The sequence below is a fragment of the Syngnathus acus genome, chromosome 16 (assembly GCF_901709675.1).
Source record: "Syngnathus acus chromosome 16, fSynAcu1.2, whole genome shotgun sequence".
In the NCBI taxonomy this organism is placed as follows: domain Eukaryota; kingdom Metazoa; phylum Chordata; class Actinopteri; order Syngnathiformes; family Syngnathidae; genus Syngnathus; species Syngnathus acus.
Genome location: NC_051101.1, coordinates 1,201,081 through 1,223,928, shown reverse-complemented (window position 1 = coordinate 1,223,928; position 22,848 = coordinate 1,201,081). Strand labels below are relative to the sequence as shown.

Below are 22,848 nucleotides of genomic sequence, written 5' to 3'. Positions count from 1 at the left end.
AGGTATTTGTTTTAATTCCTCACGTGGCGCTCACGTCCAAGAAAACAGGCCAGAGTCAGAGATTTGTTAGTCGAATCTGGGGTCAAAGGTTTAGCTAAGGAAGGACCATTGTCTTAGCTCTTATCAGCGCTAAGTAGGCGAGGACGCAAACATACAAACAAACAACATTGCGGTTGCAGTTGCCATCGATGCATTTCTGCGCATAGTGGCCGGGGGCGTTTAGTTATTCATTTGCAGAAAAGGCCATCTAGGAGGGCTTTTATGTATAGATGACGTGATTTCAAGTGAAAATTAAGAGGATGGTCCGTTTTTCCGATTGGAGAAGGGAGGCATTGGTGCTACTGCTGTCACTTTGGCTTCACATCCAGCTTGGCTGCCTGAGGCTCACAATATGGGTGCTAGTAGTGGGAGGGGTTACAGGTTCTACTCTATGCTATAGAGGTTCACATCAGATATGCACCTTTGTCTGCGGCAAGCACACAAACGCTCAGAGGCTTTCATGCCATGGATTCAGTTTTGGCCAAACAAAGGCGAGCAACGAAACCCTTTTAGAAGTCACCGGCCTCCCATCCAAAGCAATTGGAGTGTGCAGATGGCGGCCCTGGACCCCAAGCAAATAGCTGCACATTGACAGAAGACAAAAGATAAAGTAGCCAGCGCCGGCAGCGGGCAAACGACCAGGATGTGGTGGCGTCATCACCAGAAAGCGACTGGCCCACCAAAGCAAATATCTCGTTAAAATTTGACCCAATAATCGAGTCCCAACAATGCAGCCTTTCTACGTCATGGCAATTCGTGTAGCATTTACTAACCTAGGCAAATAGATTCATGAGAAAAATGCCACAGCGCACGGCAAAGCGCGGCACAGCGGTCCGGAATCCCCATCGAGTGATCGACCACACGGGCGCATACTTGACAGCTGACTTTGTCTCGCTAAGGACGGCGCGTTGACTTGGCGGCCAAACCGGGGCGACTTGGACAAACGAGAGAAAGGTGGTAATAAACTTCGAAATGGCTTCTCCTGTTGCCACACTCACAAGAGCGTTATCACCGACGCGCAAACACATTTATCAAGGTTGAAGGCAGACAAACGGTAGGAAATGAGAGTGGGGACAAATGAAGCAGGGGGGATAAATAAAACGAGCTTTGTTTTCCTGTTGGGAGAAGGGAGACGTTTGTTTTTGAACAAATGGATGACGCACATGCAGACCACTGACACGCGGGCAAATCCTGCCATTCATTTTCTCAAGCATATTTGTGTTTACCATGGGAATGACACATCTGTTGACTTGGATTTGAGGGAGACGCTCGCTGTTTATCTGGTGAACATTCATTGGAAGGAGAACGAATGATGCACCCAAGGATTAAAAAACGTCTATTTGAGGAAGGCGTTTACTTAAGTAGAAAATGCGCTCGTCCATCGATTGAGGGAGGCCTTTCTTTTTGAATGTGGATGACAAGCTCGGTGATTAAGATGCTCACAAGAGAGGTGTCCATTTGAGGATGCTTTGCATAGCAATGGGTCAGCGGAACCTCCATTTGAAAGAGGCAGATGACGCACAAAAGGCAACACAAAGGGCCTCATATCCCCACCAATGAATCGATAAATTCAATTGCAGAGAATCAATGAGCAGGCCTCCTGTTTGGTCCGCGGCGCTCTAAAGACACACTAGGCTTTCAAACTTCAAAAATCAACGTCTTTAATAATAACAACCAAGTATGAAAGACAGTACAATAGCAGCGGGAACCAGTCTAAATCACCCTTTTGCGTCCACCCCCGATCATTTATCTCCTGCTTGAAAAAAAAAATAAATCAATATTTAAAAAAAGAAAATACAAAAAGAGCGAGTGAGAACAGGCGAAAGAAAGAAAAACAAGTTCCACAGCGCAGTCGATAAAAAGCACATTTGGGAATAAGACTGCTGCTCTGCTACGCGTGTACATTTCAAATTGCATCGAAGCACATTTGCCAGCGTTTTGGCAGTCCAGAAGAAAGCACTCGCAAAGAGTTGAAATGAGAAAGCACCGCAAAAGTAAAGCAAACCAAATTCAATCCTTCATGCTTTGCCGCCACTCAGCAACACAAAACGTGACACCAGAAATTAGGACTTCATTTTTTGACTCCTCTCCTCTGCTACATATCTATATATTTATACAATTTACAAGGGATTTTTTTTAAATTTATTTCCACAGCTGAGATGGAGGATGTTAAGGCTTTGTAGTCATGAGATGTTTGCGGACAAAAAGTTTGATATGATGGTGCGCACACTTCTATTATATGTAATAAGACATGGAAGGAAGAAAACAAAAAAAAGAAAAAAAAAATCAAGCATTTACTTTTAACCAAATCATCCAACAAAAGCAATTCAATCAGAAATGAAAGAACCTAAAAGAGACGAGCAGGAAAGCACGCCAAGTAAAAGACAAAGGTGCTCGCCAAAATGTAAAGTTGCTAGCATCCGCAAGTGATGTGACAAAATGTTAATATCAATATATTCCCTTTCAGATTTCAGTAACAATGCGCCAACATCAAATATGTCAGAGGAGTCCTTCGTGGTGCCACTTGCTATCAAGGCGAACTTAGCATAGAAGAAGAGTGAGCTCAAACGATTTTATCTCCATCAAATGTTGATTCTATGAATGGCATGAGACTTACGAGTAGCTAATGGCTGTGACAAAACATTAACGTCAGTTTGTCGATCGTAATCAGTCAGTCCGGTCTCAACATCACATATCCATTTCATGAATGGCAGATGAGTTAGCAAGCGCTGCGTCGTGATTTATTCAAAACGTTGGGGCCAACAATCGTCAATGTCCAATATTTAGTTAGGTTTGTGTCTATGTGAGGATGACAAAAATTGCTTCGTCTAGCCCGCTGAAGAGCAACACACGTCAAAAGTACAGCAAAAGACGAGCCTGGGTGAAAAGGCCAATGGTCGAATTACTTCGGTGATGGAAAGCAAAGTGCAGGGCACAAATCGGACTCTTTCCAAGCCACCAGCCAAATAAAAGTCCTAACATAAGCACCCAGCAAAGGAGACACTAGAAGTCTTGCTTTGGATGTGTGTGGGCAGTCTGGTGTCAGGCGGTAGCCGGTACCAGGCGTGTGGATCGCACTTCGGCTGCGGAGAATAATGAGAGCGGTTGGTGGGCTTTTGCGAGTGGGCGAATGTTTCTCTCCAGCAAAAACAACGTTTTCTTTGCTTTGCCAATTGTTTTGTTTTCCTTTTTTTGCACAGTGATAAAGGTTGGCCTATGGAATCCCTCACCCTTCCAGACTTGACCGTGTGTGTGTGTGCGCGCGTGCGTTTTGTTCACGTGGTGCACGACGTCTACGCCGGAGAGCCAATTGTGCAAAACGGCGTTGTGCTTATTGTGTTGAATTGCCGGAACGGGAGAGAAAATAAAAAGGGTAGAGGTGCATAAATTCAGCAAACAAAAGCTGTCGCGCTGTAAAAAATGTACATTCACAAGGACTTTCCCTTTACATTACGCCACATTGCTTGATATTTACATTTTCATAAATATCCAAATGTTTTTCACAATAAAAATAAAGATGCATACATTTATCGTATACACAGACACCTCAACACCAGAAATGTACACCAAGTGTTTGCCTCCCCCCTCCAATTGTTGCCATTTTCATCTATCTAATATTACACACACATTTATGCACGCATTTTTTTTTTACAGCAGTGACACACACACATGTGCGCAAGTGTAAAAATAACATCTGGATTTTTTTTGTTTTTGTTTTTTGGCTTTTAGATGGCTGTGGGAAATCACGTGTGGTGCTTTAGCTGGGAATGAGTTGCATTGGCGCTCGATCTGTGTGTTGAGAAAGCCGTTGTGGTGAAATGTGTTGAACGGTCACACGGCCGTCTAGCAACCGGTCGCTCGCCACTCAAAAAGTCTCACTGGCAGACGCTTTTAGCATTCGTCCCGTGTCCTCAGGTTACGAAGGTCCTGTGGATAACATTTTGGAGCTTCCAAACTAGTTTGTAAGAATACGTGATCGCGCAGTACAAAAAGGCACCGCCGGTCGCACTTCCTTTTCATCGGATTTGTGGCGACTATTATTGACTCAACTACTGCACTATGGTGGGCAGGGTTTTTCATCTCACCACCTGCCCGTCCTCTCACCGTCTTCATGAAGGTTAGCGGTCGCAAATGCAAAGCAACATTTGTGAACATGAGCTCTTTCCCGTTATTTGAGGTTAAAAGCCCAAGTACAGTCACCGATGCCTCGGGCGCCGCTTTAGTCTGCGTTTGACCTGGCGACGGGCCTCGGCACGCCACAATAAAAGCTGATCGGCAGGTCAGGAGAATTCGGTGGCTAAATGGCAAGTGCGGCCGGTAGAGCCTACAGTGGCTCTTTAGCGAGATGAATTAACAGTCGAGAGACAATTGGGCCCGCAGCTGCATCATAAAGGGACATTTGGCTGCGCGATGCCTGTTAGTCAATACAAGTCGGCCGGCCGCAAAGCTTTTACGTCCCTCAATCAATTCTGCACACTTAATGGCATTCGCTAATGGAGAAAAATATCCCATGATCTCAGTGCAAAATCTACACATGCTAATGCGGCCGTGCCTTACGCCATCCCTCCACCGGCTACTTGCCGTCGGCACCCACTGGCAGATTCTGACAGGATGATCAACAATATTTCTTATTTTGAAATATTCGGGTGGATAACGAACTCCACAGAATCAAAGGTGACAAGCCTCGCTAGTGCTTCTCTTCAGGAAAATAATCTGCATCGGCTTCAGACCCTCTTTCAGTTGAGATCAATCAATCCGATGGCCGTGGACGACGCGGACATGATCCGGACGTTTGACGGGGTGGAAAGACGACGGATGACAGCAAACAAACCCTCTCGCAAGCACTTGAGCGTCTTTAGGAGAAGCGAAACCACGCCCGTTTCAGCGTGACGGATTCCCAAAAACAGGGGAGAAAAAACACGAGAACGACAGGCGAGAGCGCTCAATTGCGGCGTACGCCAGAGAGAATCGTTTGCAGCTCTGACGCCTTTCGTCGAGGACATGATTCCATCTCTGCCATCCGCGTCATTGGCCACTCGCAATGTCCTCCTCGAGTCATGACACCATGATTACTAACAGCATATATAGAAAATACACGATTATTTCTATTTTGTGTGGTTTGGTTGTCTCCTCTCGATCCGGCGGAGGCACAAAAATCCCCAGGACTCCTCCTCCTCCTCCTCCTGGCTTCCTCCATGCTTTAAACGTAAACGGCAGTCCGAGAGATGACGGAGCCGTCACGCTGGGACTCCATGTCGTCGTCCAGGTAGTCTCCGATCATTTCGTGCTGCTCGCCAGCCGGGCGTAGCTGCAGGATGGGGGCTGCGCCGCCGCCGGCGAAGCGGTCATAGCGTTCCTCTTCCTCCAGCTCGTCAAACTTCCTCCTCTCTGCGTCGTCCAGCTCGCCGCTGAGTAGGATGTCCTGGGCGGTGGGCGTGGCGGCGACCACCTCAAGCCGCCCGTTGCCGTTGTGGTTGTTTTTCTCACCCTGGTGGGCCGAGCCGTCATCATACACGTAGATGGGGGCGTTGTTGTTGCCGGCGGCGCCGGTGCCGTTCTTGCCGCCGCCGAATATGCGTGCCTTCAGGTCGGCGCTGCCGTCGGCCCGGTAGCCCTGCTGTCGGCGCCGGTTGCGGGTCATCAGTACGGCCACCAGGGCGGCCACCAAGAGCAGAGCCAGCAGGGAGCCGATCACGACCGCGGCCACTACGCCGGCGTTGGACGGGTTGACTGAAGGCTCTGCGGGAGGGAGGAGGGCGGGAGAGAAAAGGGGAGGAGAAGAAGACCAGTGTGAATTGTGCCAAGGAGGAAAGCCATCAGACACCAAGGGTGAAAGCGGGAAAGGGAGAGAAGCAACGGTGGAGGAAAGGGATTGGCCCATGTCAATGTGTCAACTTCAAAATGTGGAAGGCAAAAACAGGGGCAAAAACTTTTGTTTCAAACAGATTTCCTCAGATGGAATGAATGGGCATTTGCAGAACATTGCGGAGCACTCGCTCCATGTCTTTGTGTGTAGAAAGACGCAAGCATCGCCATTTGAGCAAATACGATGGTGCCCAATCTCAGATCATAGCGCACCGCTCCATTGTTTTAAGCTGCCAGATGCTAAATTGACCACAAACAAAACAAAAAAGTCCAAATGCAGATCTCGCTAAGGCAAAACGTGTGATTGGTGGGGATAACAAACGCTGCGGCAGCGAGCAGAAGTTTCCGTCATCATCGGAATAAAATGCCTTCTTACGTCAAAATCTGGCCCGATCAAATTTGCTTCATGAGTCAGCAAGTGCCAAGTGTTGCTTTTGCGCGGCAAGTTCAAATAATGGCAAACTATACGGACAGGCACACAGGCTCAACTAGGTCAGATGTCTTCCTGATGCGGGGGGGTTAATAGAGTATTTTGTGCACGCCTTCAAGCGCGAGAAATGAGTCGGCCCACGCAGGTGAAGTGGCGCATATCCGGCTAGCCCCTCGCTAGCCTGACATTTCCCATAGCTGTCTCACAAGTGCCCTTGTCCCCGTTGCCACCGCCGCCTCACTCTAAAAGGTCTTTTGCCCTTCAACCGCAAAGCTTGGGAACAAGGCTGCCGCCACTGCCGGCTGCTAAGCACAAAGCCCAGGCGGTGGAAGAGTCAGCGGGGGGGTGTCATGTCGCAAGCTGCAAGAGCGGGCAATGTTGGTGCATGCGTGTGTATGCGGAACAGGTGGAGGCCATGCGGGGGTTGCTCGTGATGAATGGAGCAGTGGGAATTACATGAAGAAGAAAAGGAGGTGAAGGAAGAGGCTGAGTGAGTGACAAAGCGATGCAGCGGAATGACAGCCTCCTGGAAGGCCCGAAGGAGAAGCACAGCAGAAATGCACCACTCCCCGCCACCAGCACCTCCCTTCTCCCTCCCGCCAACAGTGTCCATTTGATTGGTGGAATCACAAAGAGAAACCTCTTCGAGTCCACTCGGAACCCCAACAGGCGAGGACGCTGACATTCACTCTGTAGTTTTTCTTCCAGCGAGTCAACACTGCAGAGAAGAAGCGGTGGCGGGAAAACTGGAGCTCCCGCGTGACTCGTGAAGCGTCGCTCAAGTCATACTTAGCTCTCCCGTGTTGTCGCAATATTTTTAAAACGGACGTTTGACAGCAGAAAGACTCAAAATGCAGGACAGCCTTGGCGTGAACTCAAATAGTTTTGTCCAAACAGGAAAAGTGAAGCCATTCAATTAATTTGCTCAGGCGAGCGAGCTTCCTTTGAACAGATGCAAAGCCGCAGCTTGTCCGTTTCCCTCAAAGTCACCTCCCTTTCCCCTTCTTCAAAAGAAGTAAAAAATGATCCAGATTGCTATCGACATGATCCTTCGCACAGACATGAAGGTTAACGGCTTGACCCGTCGAATTGCGGTGCGGCACCCAAACGCTTTTGACAACGTCAAAGTGTGAAACTCTTCTGCTCCTGCGCTTTCTGCACCCACTGCTCTGCCCTTAGCAAGATCTGCTCGCGCAGATGCGCTTCAATTGGCCCAAGAGTGGAGGAGATTTGCTAGCGTGTGCAGCTTGGCACGGGCGGGCGGCAGCTTTTGCGTGCCAAGGGTTCGGGGCTCTTTGGTGCCGCTCAGGAAGCCGGCCAGATGCCCGGCGTGCAACCCATTGTCCACGCGCTGACCCCGACATGACCTGTGTGGATTTACTCTGTTCGCTGGGAGGCAACGGATTAAAAAATGACATCCAAACTAAATGGCTTAGCGTGCAGTCAAAACAGAATCATTCGATTCAAGAAGCTTTCAAAGTAAAGTTTCTGACTACAACCGGCTGAGTTCAATAGTTGGCGAGTCCGAGATATCGCCATCTAATCTGACCAAGCGACCAAGAGAACCACACTATTGATACAAGATGAATTGAATGAACATCATAATCTATGGTGACCTTGCATGGCTTCGTGAGCTAATGCCGCATCAAGTCACTTGGCTTTTATTTTGCCTCCATAAGGCTTTGGATCAAAATGAAATATTCAGTTTTCATTCACTTTTAATGGTGCTTTTAAACAATGGATTCACCCCATAAATTTAACATCTACCTGGATGGTGGGCTAATCTAATATGAATTGGAAAAAAAAGACGAGGCAGGCCAAAGTGTCGTTTTTTGAAATTCAAAACCAAATCAGAACTATTGTGGCAAAAAATGAAGAAATAAAACCTTCCAAGATGACAGTTCTAATCTTTGTACGTAGGTTTTGACTGCAAAAACGTCAACGTTCGTCAGAGTGCAGTGCAAAATGTTCTTAACGTGTCACATGACGGAACACGCCCTTCCAGAACAAGGGACAAACGGGCCACTGCAACACAATGGAAAGCAAACAACTGCGGTGAAGGACACATTTTAAGCGGCATCATGCCACTTGGCAGAGTCATCCAAAGCTCTTTACTACAAAGTCCATCACCCTCTCCTTCCCTTTCTTGCAAACACCACGGCGGATTAAGCAGCAGCCGCCACCGCTGCCTTTTTGTGATGCAACACCATACAACTGAACGATTCTCATCACGGCGATTATTTTCAGGAAACAAATTGGCACGCTGGCCATCGTCCGCTCACACCTCCCATCTCCTTGTGCAGCGAGGGTGAGAGAGGGCAAGCAAGGTTTCACTATTCTCTCTTTTCCCCCTTCCCACCCCAAAAATGCTGCCCCCCCCCCTCACCTGGGCTGCGCTAAATACAGCGATTCACACACACACACACACACACACACACACACACGCACGCACACCCACACACATACACGAAGTAACAGTTAGCCCCACGGCGCCTGCCCACCCGCAAAGAGAACACGAGAAAGGCATTAGCACCTCAGGTTCCACGCACGCCACGTGACGGAAAGCTCTCTGCGACCTCAAACTGTGCTCATGTCAATGAGGTAGGTGCGCGAGTGGCAAATAGCAATCCTTGGGAGAGTCCTGCTCGTTCATTCGTTAGCTGGCTAGCACCGCCAGTGGGGTAAAAACGGATCAAGACAAATTCTAGACAAAGTTGCATTTTGTTTTTGAATGCAATCTTTTCAGTAGCAAGACAACCTGCAGTGCCAAAACGCAAGCGCAGCGTTGCGGCTCCATAGAGTTCAGGCTGCATTTCAACTTTTCGGCGTCTCGCTTTCCCTCCCTCTCGAAAGTCTTGTTGCAAATCCTTTGGTGGATTTAACGGAAAGGGAAGGGAAGCCTTCAGCATCCTCATTTCCCAGTTCCTGGAAACCGCTGGCAACAACCCGCTCAGACCCGATGACCTTTTACGACCGCTGTATGTGAAAGTCCAAGAAGGCCGCCATCCTTTTTCGACAGTACGTACAAACGGCAAAGCAAAAAAGCGGTCCGTTTCTTGCAAAGCTGAGTCCGGCGCGATCGTGATCGCCAAGTGAGCAAAAGTCATTTGAGAGATGGAGTGGAAGTAACTTCTGCAGCGGCTTTCCAAAAAAAGGCGCACAGCACCATGCCGGGCCGCACCTCCGGCATAGCTGGGGAGCCTCGGCTGTCAAACTCGCTAAGTTATCGAAGGAGGCGCGCGTGCGCTAATGGGCGGCGGGCCAGTTTGACTCCACCGGCGGCGGACTCGGCTTCACCGGACCTGCTCTCAGGCTAACTCTCGCATGGTCGGAGACGCGGGCCCAGTCAGATGGACCAGAAGCCGCCCGGAGGACCAAGACGCTCTGGCCCCTTTGTGCTCTCCACTCTGAGAACTCGCCAATGGAGAGGACGTCTATTTGCGGCACGGCCCAAAGCGCCGATTCGGATGAGGTCATGCTAACTTTCTTGAGTCACCGCTGTGCAGACTAAGACGGACAACTGATGGAGGCGCACGCTTGCGCTCCGGGGGCCGGCCCAGCAGAGCGCTGGATCAAGTGGACTGATGGATGGTCGGACGGACGGAGAGCACTAAGCCATCATTACGGAAAAGCTACACTGGTGTCAGAAGTAGGGAGAGATAGCGCTGAAGAGGAAAATGAATGCCGAAGGCGGGGGGGGGGTTAGAGCCAGACTCAGCAAGGCCGAAAGGGAACCTGCGACAGATAAGGAGGATGAGGAGTCGCAATGAAAAAGCGCGCATGTCAGCTGCCGGCGGTGGAGGAGCAACATGACAGTGGAGTGAAACTGTGTCCAATTTCAAAGTCAAAAACATTTCAAGTTGGTCAATTCTACCAAAGGTTTTGCTCATGTGACAATTGTGTACACAACTAATTGCCCCATATATCGAAAATGTTTTTTCCAAAGAGACAGCAAAAGAGCGGATGTGGAAATGGCAAAGAAAGCAGCAAGTAGCTGGAGCAGCAAAGGGCGACTGATCCGCTCCAAGAGGCTTGCAGAGAAGACAGACACACGCTAGCACAGCCACAGATAGCGCCACCGCCCAAAAGCTCTGCACATCAAATGCGCTGGCACATGACGACTCCCATGGGACTTTCAAATGCCTTCAGCATCCTCTCTCTCTCTCGCTCTCACTCGCTCGCTCCATCCCCTCGTGCCTTTGCACGCTGGCACTGATTCATCCCGTTACACACTGGCTGACTTCTTAGTCCATCAAAAGCCTCAATATTGCACGCCGCTTGCCTGTGTGCCCGTGCTGCCTGGATTTGGACTTTTTTTTACATGCTCCTCGCCTGTAAAGCGGCAGCGGGAGGTGGCCAGCGCCACGCCAGATGCCTGCACTTGCCTCGGCACAGAAAGGAAGGGAAGACGGCCAAAGAACTAAACGGGGAGGCCAACGTGCAAGAACAAGCACAGCTCTCCTGATGTAAAATGAATCAGAATTTAAAAAAACGTTTGGCTTGGAAATGATGAGCATAAAGCCTTCGTGCGTCTGTAATCACGCGGGCCCGACAACATACGCAACAGCTACGGTTTTTTTTCTTTTATTATCGAGTTCATGGGGTGAAGTTTGGCAGCTCATTAAAAAAAAAAAATAATAATAAAAAAAAGTCGTGGCGAGAAGGACGTTTGGTGCGGAAACTATAATGTGAGAAAAACGTATGCGATGGAGCGCTCACCAACGAGGGAGCGTCAATTCAAAGTAGGACAAAGGAGGAGAGCTAAAACGCACGCATGCGCACGTGCTTGATTCCCTGGGGACAAGATAAAAGTCCTCGCCTTTTAGGACCGTGTTGCCTGTGTGATAAAAGTCCGACGACGCATTTTGTTGTTTTTTGAGGTGATTTCATGTCATGTGGAAAGTGTGATTTTGTTCTTTGAGTTGAAACGGTGTTGTGACACCACCGGCGTGATGCTGCCGATGATGAAAAGAAGTGCTTTGATGCATCGCACGAGGCCTCATTGCATCATTAGCCACAATTGTCTCGAGAGAGCATCGGCACAAACTGGATTTTTTTTTTCTTTTTTCCTCATGTCCTAAACATTTGACTGACCTCTGACCAAGGCGGTGACCTTCTCCCTGCCGGTCCCGATGCGGTTCTTGACCTCGCAGACAAAAGTGGTGTTGACAGCCTCGTCCACCTTCAGCACCTTCAGCTGGTTGTCTTTGATTTGCACCGTGTCGGGCATGGCTCCCGTCATTCTGGAGGAAGACGGCAGCAGGATGATTTTGAGTCGTCGCTTTGAGTCACAACTCGTCATCGCGACGCCATGCCCTCAACACTATCCAATAACATCTGGTTTTCCTTTTGAATATCTGTTTTATTGTGTTCAAATGAAGCCCCGGTCGGTCATGGCAACGGATGAAAGATGCGAGGAGGGGAAGAGCGTCCATCAACAAAGGCAAGAGGGGGGGTGGTGGTACTCACGACTTCCACAGGACCGTCGTCGGGACCGGGTTGCCGGTGGCCTGACAGGTGAGCAGCACATTGGTCCGGCCCACGTACCAATTATTGTCGTAACCCACGATTTTCACCTGCGGGGCGTCTGCGGAGAGGAAGCAAAGTGGGGACCAGCCCGCTTGCAGGGGGAACGAGTAAAACCAGCCGCTTGGGACTCTTACATAAAACGTTGAGTTTCATCTGGAAGCTCTCGGGCGAGGTCTGCGTGCGGTGCGAAACCACGCAGCTGATGTCTTTGCCGTTGTCGGCGGCGGTGGGGGCCAGGCGGTACTCGCTGCTCACCGACACTGTGTTGTCTTGACCCGGCTGGGACGAGGTGCTGGCGTTGCCGTCGGCGGTCGTCACCCAGCGGATCTGCGCCTCCGGGCGCCCATTGTGTGATTGGCAGCGTGCCACCACCGTGGGGTTGCGGCCTGCTTCCACCGTTAGCGCCGAAGCAGAGTTCTGGGGCTTCGCTGAGGAGGAAAACACAGGCTCAACTTTTGCTTGAATTTAAAACTCAGTTTACCACATTGAGAAAAACAACCTCACCAAATGATTGGCAACTAAGACTCAGCCCAAAACGAACTCTGGAATGTGATTGGAGGCGAGCTGAATCAAACTTGGATCAATGAGGGGGCGCAAGCGTTAGGTTAGACCAGGGGTGGGCAAACCTTTTGACTGGCGGGCCAAATTTGGTTCTAAATTTTGACCGGGGGGCCGAACCAGGAGCAGATGGATGTCGTGTTTGTGTGAAGTAATAGAAATGACATGTAAAAGTCATTGCATAAAGGGTTTGTACTTTTAGTAGGTAGTAAAGCATGGATATTCAAAAAAAGCTTTTTGAAAACAAATGCATTTATTAACAGCATTAAAAAAATATTTCACCAAAAAACTACTATCAGTGATTCTCATTATATACGACACTGTTATTATGAATAATAGTTTCCATCACTTCAGCGCCTGCAGGTCAGATTTATGAAATATGTTTATCTAATGAGGCGAAATCACATCAAACGGCAAACATTCTGACCAAATACATCATCTTGAAGAATCAGTGAAAGAATACATCTAAATAAAGTAATAAAGAAATCAATAGTATTGTTGGTCTCCCTTTTTTGCAAGCGCATCATGGTTTGGAGTAAAATTTGTTGAGGTGTCGGTCCGTTAACCTAGATCTGTGACGGGCTTTGTTGACATTCATGTGGCTGAACGTCTGTCTGCTCACACACGTAGGTCGAGCCAAATTGTCCACTATTTTTTTAAACACTCGGCACTCAGTGTCCACCTTTCTTTTCCTCGGGCCACTCATTTTAATGGAAGGATTCCAGGGGAAGGTTTGTGGGTGGCATTAGCGTAAAACTGTATCTGACGAGAATGCTGACGTCACAGCCCACACTCGAAATTCGGCACTGAAGGAACTAGAGCGCGGAGTCCGCCGGGTCCGTACTACTTAGTACGTACACGCACTTCCGGGAGTAAATGTGCGGGTGGGCGCTTCCCCATCTATCAGGGAAACATAGTAATTGCAGGGAAAATGACCCAAACATTTTTTTAATACAATTTATTCAGGTTTGGCGGGCCGGATTAAACGGCCCCGTGGGCCGGATGTGGTCCGCGGGCCGTAGTTTGCCCACGTCTGGGTTAGACAGACGCTTCCAGAACACAATTGATCTAACAACAGTACTTAAAATTGCAATGAGTCCATGGCCTAGAATTTGGAAAGAGGATACGCGAGGGACACCGGACCAAATGCAAACGTGAGCGACTTGACAAGAAATGCAGTACTTGAGCCCAAAAGCAAATTCGCCGCTTGCAGTTGAGGACACGGCGAGGCGCCGCCGATTGTTTCGTCAATGGTTCATTGCGTGACCAAATTCATCAGGAATGATTGGATTATTATGCCCATGGCAAGTTGGCTCCAAAGCTTAGAAGTGAGTAAAGATGTTGTATTCCTTAATTACACCGACTCGACTCTTAATTATAGTCTCATGCTGGCAACGCACTTCGGCAGACGCATCATCGACACCCGCCAAGTATTTTGCAGCCTTTTAATCTTTCTTACAGCACAACTCTGAGGTGGGATGTCAATCACACTGTGATCAATAGTGTCTTTGGAGACTTACTGAGCATGACCAGTTGGGTGATTCCCTGCTTGTTGCCGCCGGGGTAGGAGGCAACCACGCAGATGTACTCGCCCTCGTCAGTCATGCGAACGTCACTAATTTGGATGGAGGGGCTGTCCATGTTGGGGGGGACCTGCGTGAAGCTGATCCGCTCCTTCAGCGGAGACTCGGGGTAGGTGGGCCCATGTTTGGGGTGCAACACGGCGATGTTCTCCCGCCCTCCCTCCTTGGGCTTGTACATCCATGTGACCTGCGGAAGCAGAGGCACGCACATTTTCAGGAGCAGCACGCCATCCCAAGCACCACACACACACTCAGCTACTCCCAGAAACTTTCCGCTTGATTGAGATGCGGGCAAGGAGTGTGGCCATTACCATTCTCAATCCCCTCAAGCAAAACGAAGATTAGCATTGTTTCTTTGCTGTCGTCAAACGCTAAGCCCAAATGTGATGAAAAATCTATGAGTAGCCTTGGCATTATTTCCGTGAGCTATGAGTTGATTGATTAAAATTTAATGCGGGGGGCAAATAAGGCAGCCGGCGCCGATCCCACAGCCGTCCTTCCGCTGACAATGGTGACTGCAGCCAAGCCATTGCTACAAATTATCAGCACAAGGAGATACAATGATGCCGTCATTTTAGGGACTCGACACCAGGGACTGCCGAGGCCTGAGCCCAATTGCCATTTTGGTACAGAAGCAGCCCCAGACGATCCAGGAAGTCGGCCATTTAGGAGGGCGACTACGAGAGAATTCATCCAAATCAACCCAAAGCGGGTACACAAAGAGGAGGTAAAAAGAGTCGCCCGGAAGATCCAAATAATTCAATATTGGAACAAAAATTGAAAATAAAATTTGGCCATATATGCTGATTAACGTTGGATTATTAACAAATCACCAAGGCAGCAGAGAACGTGATTCCATTTGCCGTAACGCCTTATTTTGAGGATCCAATCAATCGGCAAATTATAACATGACAAAAAAAATCTCCAAAACTTGAGGGAATAGAAAAAAGTAAAGAGTGTCCAAAATATGTTTTGAGACACAAAGCCAAGGTGAGCGTGAGGATCCTGCCTCTGTCCAAAATATATTTTGGGACACGCAAAGCCAAGGTGAGCGTGAGGATCCCGCCTGACCAAGGTGAGCTGAATATCGGTGGTGTCGGTGAAGGCGCAGCGCAGGTTGACTGTCTGGCCGGGGTAGGAGAGCACCTCCGGCTCCACTTTCACTCGCTGGCCGGACGCCCCTAAAACACACAAAGCCAAAGGAAACGCTCACACATGAGGAACAGATAAGCGTCAACACTGGCGAGGACGTTTGATCGAATGATTGCCTGCGTGAACACGGCGGGCAAAACTAAATTGAAAAAAAAAAATGGGAAGGGGACGACAGAAAAGCTGTCGTCAATCATCCAGAGGGTCTCGCCGCTCCATTGCCTCCCACTTGCCGATAGCCACGCAGTTCCGCCAAGGAGGTAAAATAAACATGCCAGAAAGTGAGCGCTGGAGCTTCGGGACGACAATCTGCAGCCGCTGTGCGTACGTGTGTGCGTGCGTGTGTAATCCAGGTTTCTGTCAAAATGTAATTACTTGTATGAGTAAGCCGCCATTAAGTACGTGTCAGCAAGATGGCACCTGTTTCAAGAAAAAGTGGATTACCTGCACAGAGGCAACCTCAAATTTCTGCAGCTGGCGCGCGTGTACTCAATGTACACACAGTTAGATGAGTTTTGAAATCCGACTCGCACTATGCAAGTTAACCACTTGCGACAGAAAGTCAAAGCTGACGACCGAAGGGCTCTTGCGCTGAACACTGAACTGCAGTTCTGCTCAAGTCCCGTAGGTGGCGCTAAAAGCTTCAAACTGTCAAATTGATAATTATTTTTATATATTTTGATGAGCAGTTATATCCTGTATGGGGGTGAGGTTTTTTTCCCCTTGATTTATGCACAAAATAAATTGACAGTAATGTTTGATTAAAACAATTCCGACATGGTTCCGTTTTTTTTTTTTAGATGCTCCAGCATGCTATTCGGGTGCTTGAATAGGTTTGAGTTGATGATTTCCTGGCAGCTGATCCAGACTGGAAAGCAGAGAAAAGCACTTCATTTTTTTACTGGCTCCACGGTAACATTGAGAAATGTAAATAGGGGAACCTGCTCCGCTCGATTCTCACGAGACCCGAAATCGCTCCCCATTTCGACACGAGTTGCCGACACGCAATTGGGCTTAATTGATGAGCGCACGTCTCGCTCTCGATACTCGCACGCACCGGCGGAAGCTAATTCCCCCCTTCACGTAAACAATTACCGGCCGATCCGGTTGGACCAGTCGGTGTTGAGCCGCTGTCGTGTTGTAACTAATATCATCGACACAACCGGCAAGAATGAAAAGCCGTCGGCTAGGAGAGAACAGGAAAAGGGCATTGCTGTCTTTCTTTTTGACGAGCAATAAAGCGCACACCTTTTCTTCTCTGGGGAGACGTGCGATATCAATACGAGCGATGGGGAGTAAAGAGAAAAACAAGGCTTTTCCCAGCATAACAGCAGCTCTCCCGGGGACCGGCCCAATTTGCAATACGCTCGCAAGCCACAGAGGACCCTTTGGACAAGCACCGGGCGAGCTTGCTCACTATGCCGGACAAATTCCTACGCATGAAGGCTCCGCGATTGTGATTTTTGCATCTGTCGTACGGGAGAGGAGGCTCGCGTCCATCAACTCCAACTTGGCCCAAATTAGTTCTGGGACCGAGACCTGCGCTTAAGTCGCCGCAAGACGAAGCGCTTCATTACACGTCTTGATTGGAGGGACTGCCGCACCACATGTCATTTCAAAGAAAAAAAATGACACTGAAGCTGCTCCACTCTTGAAGTTGGCATCGGCGGCCATTTGGATTGACGACGGTGATTTTCCGATTTCCGTTTTGGCATTTACGGTGCAACGTGGATGCAAATTTTGCAAAGTATAAACAATTCATGCTTAGCATTAGGCTGAAAGACTTTTGATTTTGCGCGTGTATGTATGTGTGTATGATTTGTCCACTGCGATACAAGGACCACAAAAAAAGATTTTCAAAGACTGGATCCGTGCCAGTTGGCACACAAGATGGGCGTCCCGTCGGCCAGGTTGGCCTTCAAGACAGAGCGACGGAGCGCCCGCAAGTCACGCAAGGGCCCAGCCATCGTTGCCGAGGAGGTAGAGCAGAGCCAACGCCGGTCAACACTCGAGAAGAGACGTGCTCGGCCGCCTCGAGGATATGAATATTGCACGTGGGCAAAGATGCACAAAAAGCCTTTCCGATGGTCGCCCTACCTTCAAGGCTTCAAGTGGGCAAGGCATACGGCATTTGGAAAGAAGAATTGACAGTATAAATAATTAGAGAGCGGCGCTCATATGAAGATAGGGGAAGGCAGACGAGTCTCGTGGAGGGAACTGGAGAAGAAAAAAAAGGGGCGCTTCAAGGGTACGGGAAGAAATGGGGGGCACCAAAGACGAGTGATGCCGTCGACACCGACGGATGCCCCCAACAGCTTCCGGCCGGCAAGTTCTGTCAGCGACGGTTACGCAAACGTTCACAACAGGCCACCCTGATCCTCTGTCTGCTCACAGTAACATTTGCATATTTCCAGCCATTGGGATGTGAAGAGGAAAATGAGGAGGGGGTGAAAGGGTGCGAAAAGAACGCTGTGCCAGGAATAAGGAATGAAGGAGGGAAGAGGCGACGCAGGAAGCGAAGGACGAGAGGAGGAGGAGACAATGCCATAAACAAGGTTAACGACAGACGGCCGCGGGGACAAAAGAGCCACAAATAAGGAGACCACAAAGAGAAACGACGTGAAAAATGGAGCTCGTCAGGCGGCCCGGTGGAAAGAGGTGGCGCGGCAAGAAAGAAACAGAGCGAAGCGCCCGCACACCTGACCTTGTGCAAATCGCTCGTCATCCCGCACGCGCGCGCGCGCACACATGCAGCCGGGCAAAAACACCTACTTCTGTTTCCTTCCACATTCACAAAAGGTTGGACTCTTTCAGTTCTTATTCTTCTTCAGTTTTTATGACGCATGCGCACTCACGGCCGACAACGAGGCTCTCTGAAGTTCCAAAGGGATGTGCTCACTGTCTGCATGTTTTATTTAGGAGTAGGAATTGGGACACCAAGGAAACCAAATCCTGAGATCCGCTACAAAACCAACTGTGCTTGTCTGCATCGAAAACCTGCATCAGCCATCCTCGTTCCCTGCGAGGCACACTTTAACGTCTAATGTGTCAAGTGGCATGGTGGTACAAGATGGTGTAAAATTAGGTATTGAATTTGGCCCAGGCACATTGGCTATCCCAAAACATGTAGTAGTTCCAAACTTTCACCCGGAGATGGTGTTAAAGCTTGACATAGGGTGACCTGATGGAAATTAACAAATCTAATAAATTAAATTGTTAGCAATTGGGAGGACACGACCTGTTCAAACACGTAGCAACGCACAATTTTGGAATGAGTTTGCTATGCCATAATTTTAAGATGTAACAGCTTGAGCAATATCAATATATGTGTTTAAGTTGGAGGAACCCATTATTGTGTTAAGTACTATTATGTGTTGAGATTGATCTTTATCAGACAAGATATATGTGATTAATGTTGCAATGTTTTGTCCAACCTGTATTTAATAGGGGTGTAAATCGTGGGTTTTGTCACGATACGATATCATATCGATACAAAGGACCACGATACGATTATTGCCGATATCTTAAAGCCTGCTGTGATTCATTCACGATACATCACGATATAGTGCTCCACGATCGATATTTTTATTTTTATTTCATTTTTTTTTTTAAATAAAAAATATAGAACAATATCCTGATTTATAACAATTCATACGCAAAATCAACAAGGTACGGCAAACTCTTTATTTAGGAAATTACAAGAGTATTGTAGTATACAATACATACTATATTTTTTCTCATATAAGTAAAGAATAATGAATATTCTTTCTTTTTTTGTAATACCATTAACTTTAAAGTGCATTACTGAACTATTTATTTACAATAATTTTAATTGTCCGTTGAGCCATCTTTTCTTTGGAATCCAAAGTGCTTCCAAACGAATGACTTGAAGCCCAAAGGGGAGCGAATTTCCTCGTCTTCTTGGACACTAGCCATAGCACCAGCCCAGGAGCCGCGTAGTTGTCGGCTCCCCTTTCACGTGCCTGCTCTGCTCACAACACAGCACGCCGCGTACTGCTCCCGGAAAGAGGAAGCAAGCAACAATGAACTGGATTTCAAAATAAAGTCGCGTCTAATGTCCGAGGTCAAACACGGCGATATAAATCGATGTTTACGTTTAGCATCGATGCCAATAAATCGTAGAGCATTATATCGATTAATCGATGTGTATCGATGAATCGTTACACCCCTAGTATTTAACATTGGTGTTCCATCCATACCTGAATGTATTAAGTTGAGAGGAGACATCAAGGGCTAATAGTGAAAGAACGAGCAAAACAGGAAACATCTGCATCCGGTGGCGGACTGCTGTCATGCGCAGTGGTTGCTGCTTGAAGCAAGGTTGCCAAGACAACCAGTGGTGCAGGGATTCTGACCTTTCACCTACATATTACGATGAGGTAATTCCAGAAGCCTATAAATATGTTGCCCGGACACAGAGCGGGCGCGCTTCTTCCTAGTCAGGGCGATGGCCGTGACGCTGCCCGGAGTAAAAGAACGAAGATGGATTTTTCATTCTTTTTGAGATTGAACCAAAATCTACTCAGATGAAGTCTTCGAATTGGACTTTGTCAAATTTTAAGCTTCGAGGAAGGCAGAGGAGACAGCCGCTCCGGGCAGAAAGGGGAAGACACCAATTTTACTTTTTTGGCTATGCTCCTCACGGCCAGACCTTTCCTCTTTTTTTTAAACAGAATTCGGATTTTGGAACAAAGGAGAGCCGATCACTCGACTTGTTCAAGCAAATAGGATTTTAGACCTTTAGTCTCCTCTTTTGTTCTGAGTGGGTGAGTCTTGTTTTTTTGACTTGTAATTCTTTTTCTTGCTTATTCATTAAATCTCTTCTTAAGCCTTAATTCGGTTATCGATTATTTCGTATTAACTATGTTGAGCATGGTTTTATATGCAGTAATTACAACTTTAAAATGTCTTTATTTCCCTATCATAGTCATTCTTTAAATCCGTTCAATTCTTTTTAAAGTGAAGACAGCTTTAATCCTTAACATCAGGAATTGTCAGATCTGGTTCGAAGTAGTTATCTTGAGCTCAGCTAGGGCGAGGGCGCTCTAGTAAATTAACGAATCCTTGAGGTCTTAACAAAGACATCTAAAAATATCCGTAACATAACAAAAGCATCAAACAACCGAAGGGAGCCATCATTATGGCGCGGTCATTTCGACGACTTGCCTCGAATTGAGTTACTCGGCTCGCGCGTCGGTTGACTTCAGAGGGATTGGCGTCATAAAGAAATTAGATTGATTCTGGTAGAATTAATTTAACTCGGGTGGTTAGATACGGACGAGTCCCTTCACCCCGGCTTGTCGAACCCTTTGATGGGAAGCCGGTGACACTTTGATAAAAAAGTGCGCGTTTGACAAATGGCACCCGTGCCCTCGGCGTGATCCCCACTATCGCGCCGCATCCGAATGGCGCGGACATCACCAAAACTATCTGACGGACGGCCTTGGTAGCTCGCCAACCCGCTCTGCCGCTTCATCAAGGCGAGCGCCGGCCGACTGACAGCTGGACCGCCGGCAGAGTGGGCGCTCACTATCGGGCCCCGATGGATGGAATCTCCTTTCTGCCGTTCTCCCTGGAGCCAACCGTTTTATTAAAGTGGACCGGGGCGGCTCGATGACTTGACAAGCTCCATTCTGGCAGCCGAGGGTGGCGCCCTGGTAATGAAATGAGCTTTTCTTCCATGCCGCCCGCTGGAGCAATTTGGGCAGGTGGGAACACAATGAATGTCAGCGCGGAAGCTTAATGATTGCCTGCCACAAACATCCACAAATATGATTAAAATGCTAAAAGAGTTTTTTTTTTGAGGGGGGTGCTCTGGGCAAGTGGGTCGGATGGTTTTGTGCTCTAGCTTCAAAAACCAGCTTCCTACTATAGACTCCAGAGATGTCACGTGCCAAATATTTATTTATTTATTTAATAGACAGGTCAGCTGTTTGTTTTTATTACAAAATTCATTGATTTAATGCTCCGATGACTGAAGGGAATTGTTGTTGTTTGTTACAATAAAGCAATGAGGAAAAACAAATACCTTATATAGGGACAGGTCCAGAACCTGCGCAATTTATTATTATTATTTTTTTAAATATATAAAGCCCCAGGCAGTGTCTTAGCGGTGACGCATTTTTCTCACGCCAACATACTCCAAATTTAGAAATTCATTGAGTCATTTGGACCAGCGCGCACAAGACCACACACGCTCATTTGCTCTGCTCAACGTTAGCCGCTTCAGTGGCAGGCAAATGCCAAACAAGATCATTTATGACATTTGTGACACTTTAAATGACCTGACAGCTTCATAAAAAAAAAAAGTGGGGCATCACATACCAGGAAAACTGCTCTTATTTCAATCTCAACTCCTATTATCCCTCACTATATCGATTTTTTTTTTTTTTTTTTTTTTTAAAACATCACTGTCTAATCTCATCATTTTGGCTGTTGGCACTCGTTAGAAGGAATTGGAATGCATAACAGGTGACACAGACACAGGTAGGATGGAAATAGTCAATCAAACGATTTAAACAACAAGCAAAATATTTGATCAGGCGTCTCTCTCTACCGTACTCAATGTTACAGTTATCCAGCGCTATATTAACACTACCAATGGGCAGAGGAAGTAAGAAGAACGAGAGGGACTGATGGCATACCGTACATCATCACAGACGTGAGTAGGTCGGCGATAATCACAGGCGTGATCAAACACACCAAACAAGTTCGCTCATGCAAAAGCAGAGCAGCCAATTGAGAAAACAGGCATCGGCCCCTTGCAGACCTCTGCAACTAAACCTTGCGCAACCAACTGCCGCTAACTCACCAAATTGCAAAGCCAGCGAGGGTCCGTCCGACCTTTACATCGACACACAGATGTGTGAGTACACACACACACTTTGGTATGCAGAGAGCAGAGCGAAAAGGCAGCTTAGCTTTGACAGGCGAGGCACTTTGACAAGCCAAGAATAAAACTGGGAAATGAAGACTTGAACCGCGCGTGTCGTCTACTTATTGACCTTTCCCGATGGTCTCTCCAATCGATAGCACGCCTGCAGGTTTACAAGCAGCTGCCCTCGCGTTTGGCCACGTCTCCAATGGGGACATCCATGGGCTACGGCGTCCAATACGTTATTGCAGTTGTGTGTGTGTGTGTGTGTGTGTGTGTGTATGTGTGTGTGTGCATGTGCGTGTGTCTGTGCGTGTGTGCGTGTGCGTTCAAATGCAGTGTTTTCTAACATCCAAACTATGTTCTGAGTTGTTTAAGTACAGTCTTGCAGACTTTGACCTCACGAGGACGGGACCCGCTGCGAAAATCATTGCTTTGCCGTAGCAAGCAGGGAAACATCGAAACATGCATCAGCTCTGACGCAACAGGCGGAAGGCCTTCATTTTCACTTTGCTCGACGCCATATGATGAAATACTGGATAAGCGAGGGTGCACCGTGAGGAAAAGTCATGAAAGATGAGCCCAGAGGAGGAGACGTGGAGGGTGGGGCTGCAGGGAGACGCAAAAAGGCTTCAAAGCGTCAAGGAGAAACCAACAGCTGGAGGAGAAACATGTCCACGTGCACGTGAGCGAGCGAGCAAACACTGATGCATATTCTTATTAAGTCCCCTGTTTATACAAACATGCCCCGAGAAAAAGAGAGGATATTATTTGCAAAAATAAGCGTTTACCAATTCAAT

General features: G+C 48.0%; 1 protein-coding gene across 3 annotated transcripts in view; it reads right to left on the bottom strand.

Annotated features, from left to right (window-relative positions):
• Window positions 1-22,848, bottom strand: part of si:ch73-22o12.1 (nectin-2) — a 70,425-nt gene that overhangs the window by 24,401 nt on the left and 23,176 nt on the right. For 2 of the 3 annotated variants that reach the window (XM_037274963.1, XM_037274965.1), the window contains exons 2-7: window positions 15,076-15,185; window positions 13,942-14,191; window positions 11,998-12,291; window positions 11,804-11,921; window positions 11,429-11,577; window positions 2,169-5,778 (exon numbers count right to left, since the gene is read on the bottom strand). In XM_037274963.1, the coding sequence (XP_037130858.1) occupies window positions 5,240-5,778; window positions 11,429-11,577; window positions 11,804-11,921; window positions 11,998-12,291; window positions 13,942-14,191; window positions 15,076-15,185 (1,460 nt within the window). In that variant the 3' untranslated portion in view covers window positions 2,169-5,239. Of the gene's footprint in view, window positions 1-2,168; window positions 5,779-11,428; window positions 11,578-11,803; window positions 11,922-11,997; window positions 12,292-13,941; window positions 14,192-15,075; window positions 15,186-22,848 lie in introns of those variants that run through there. The other variant, XM_037274964.1, reaches the window with a different exon arrangement.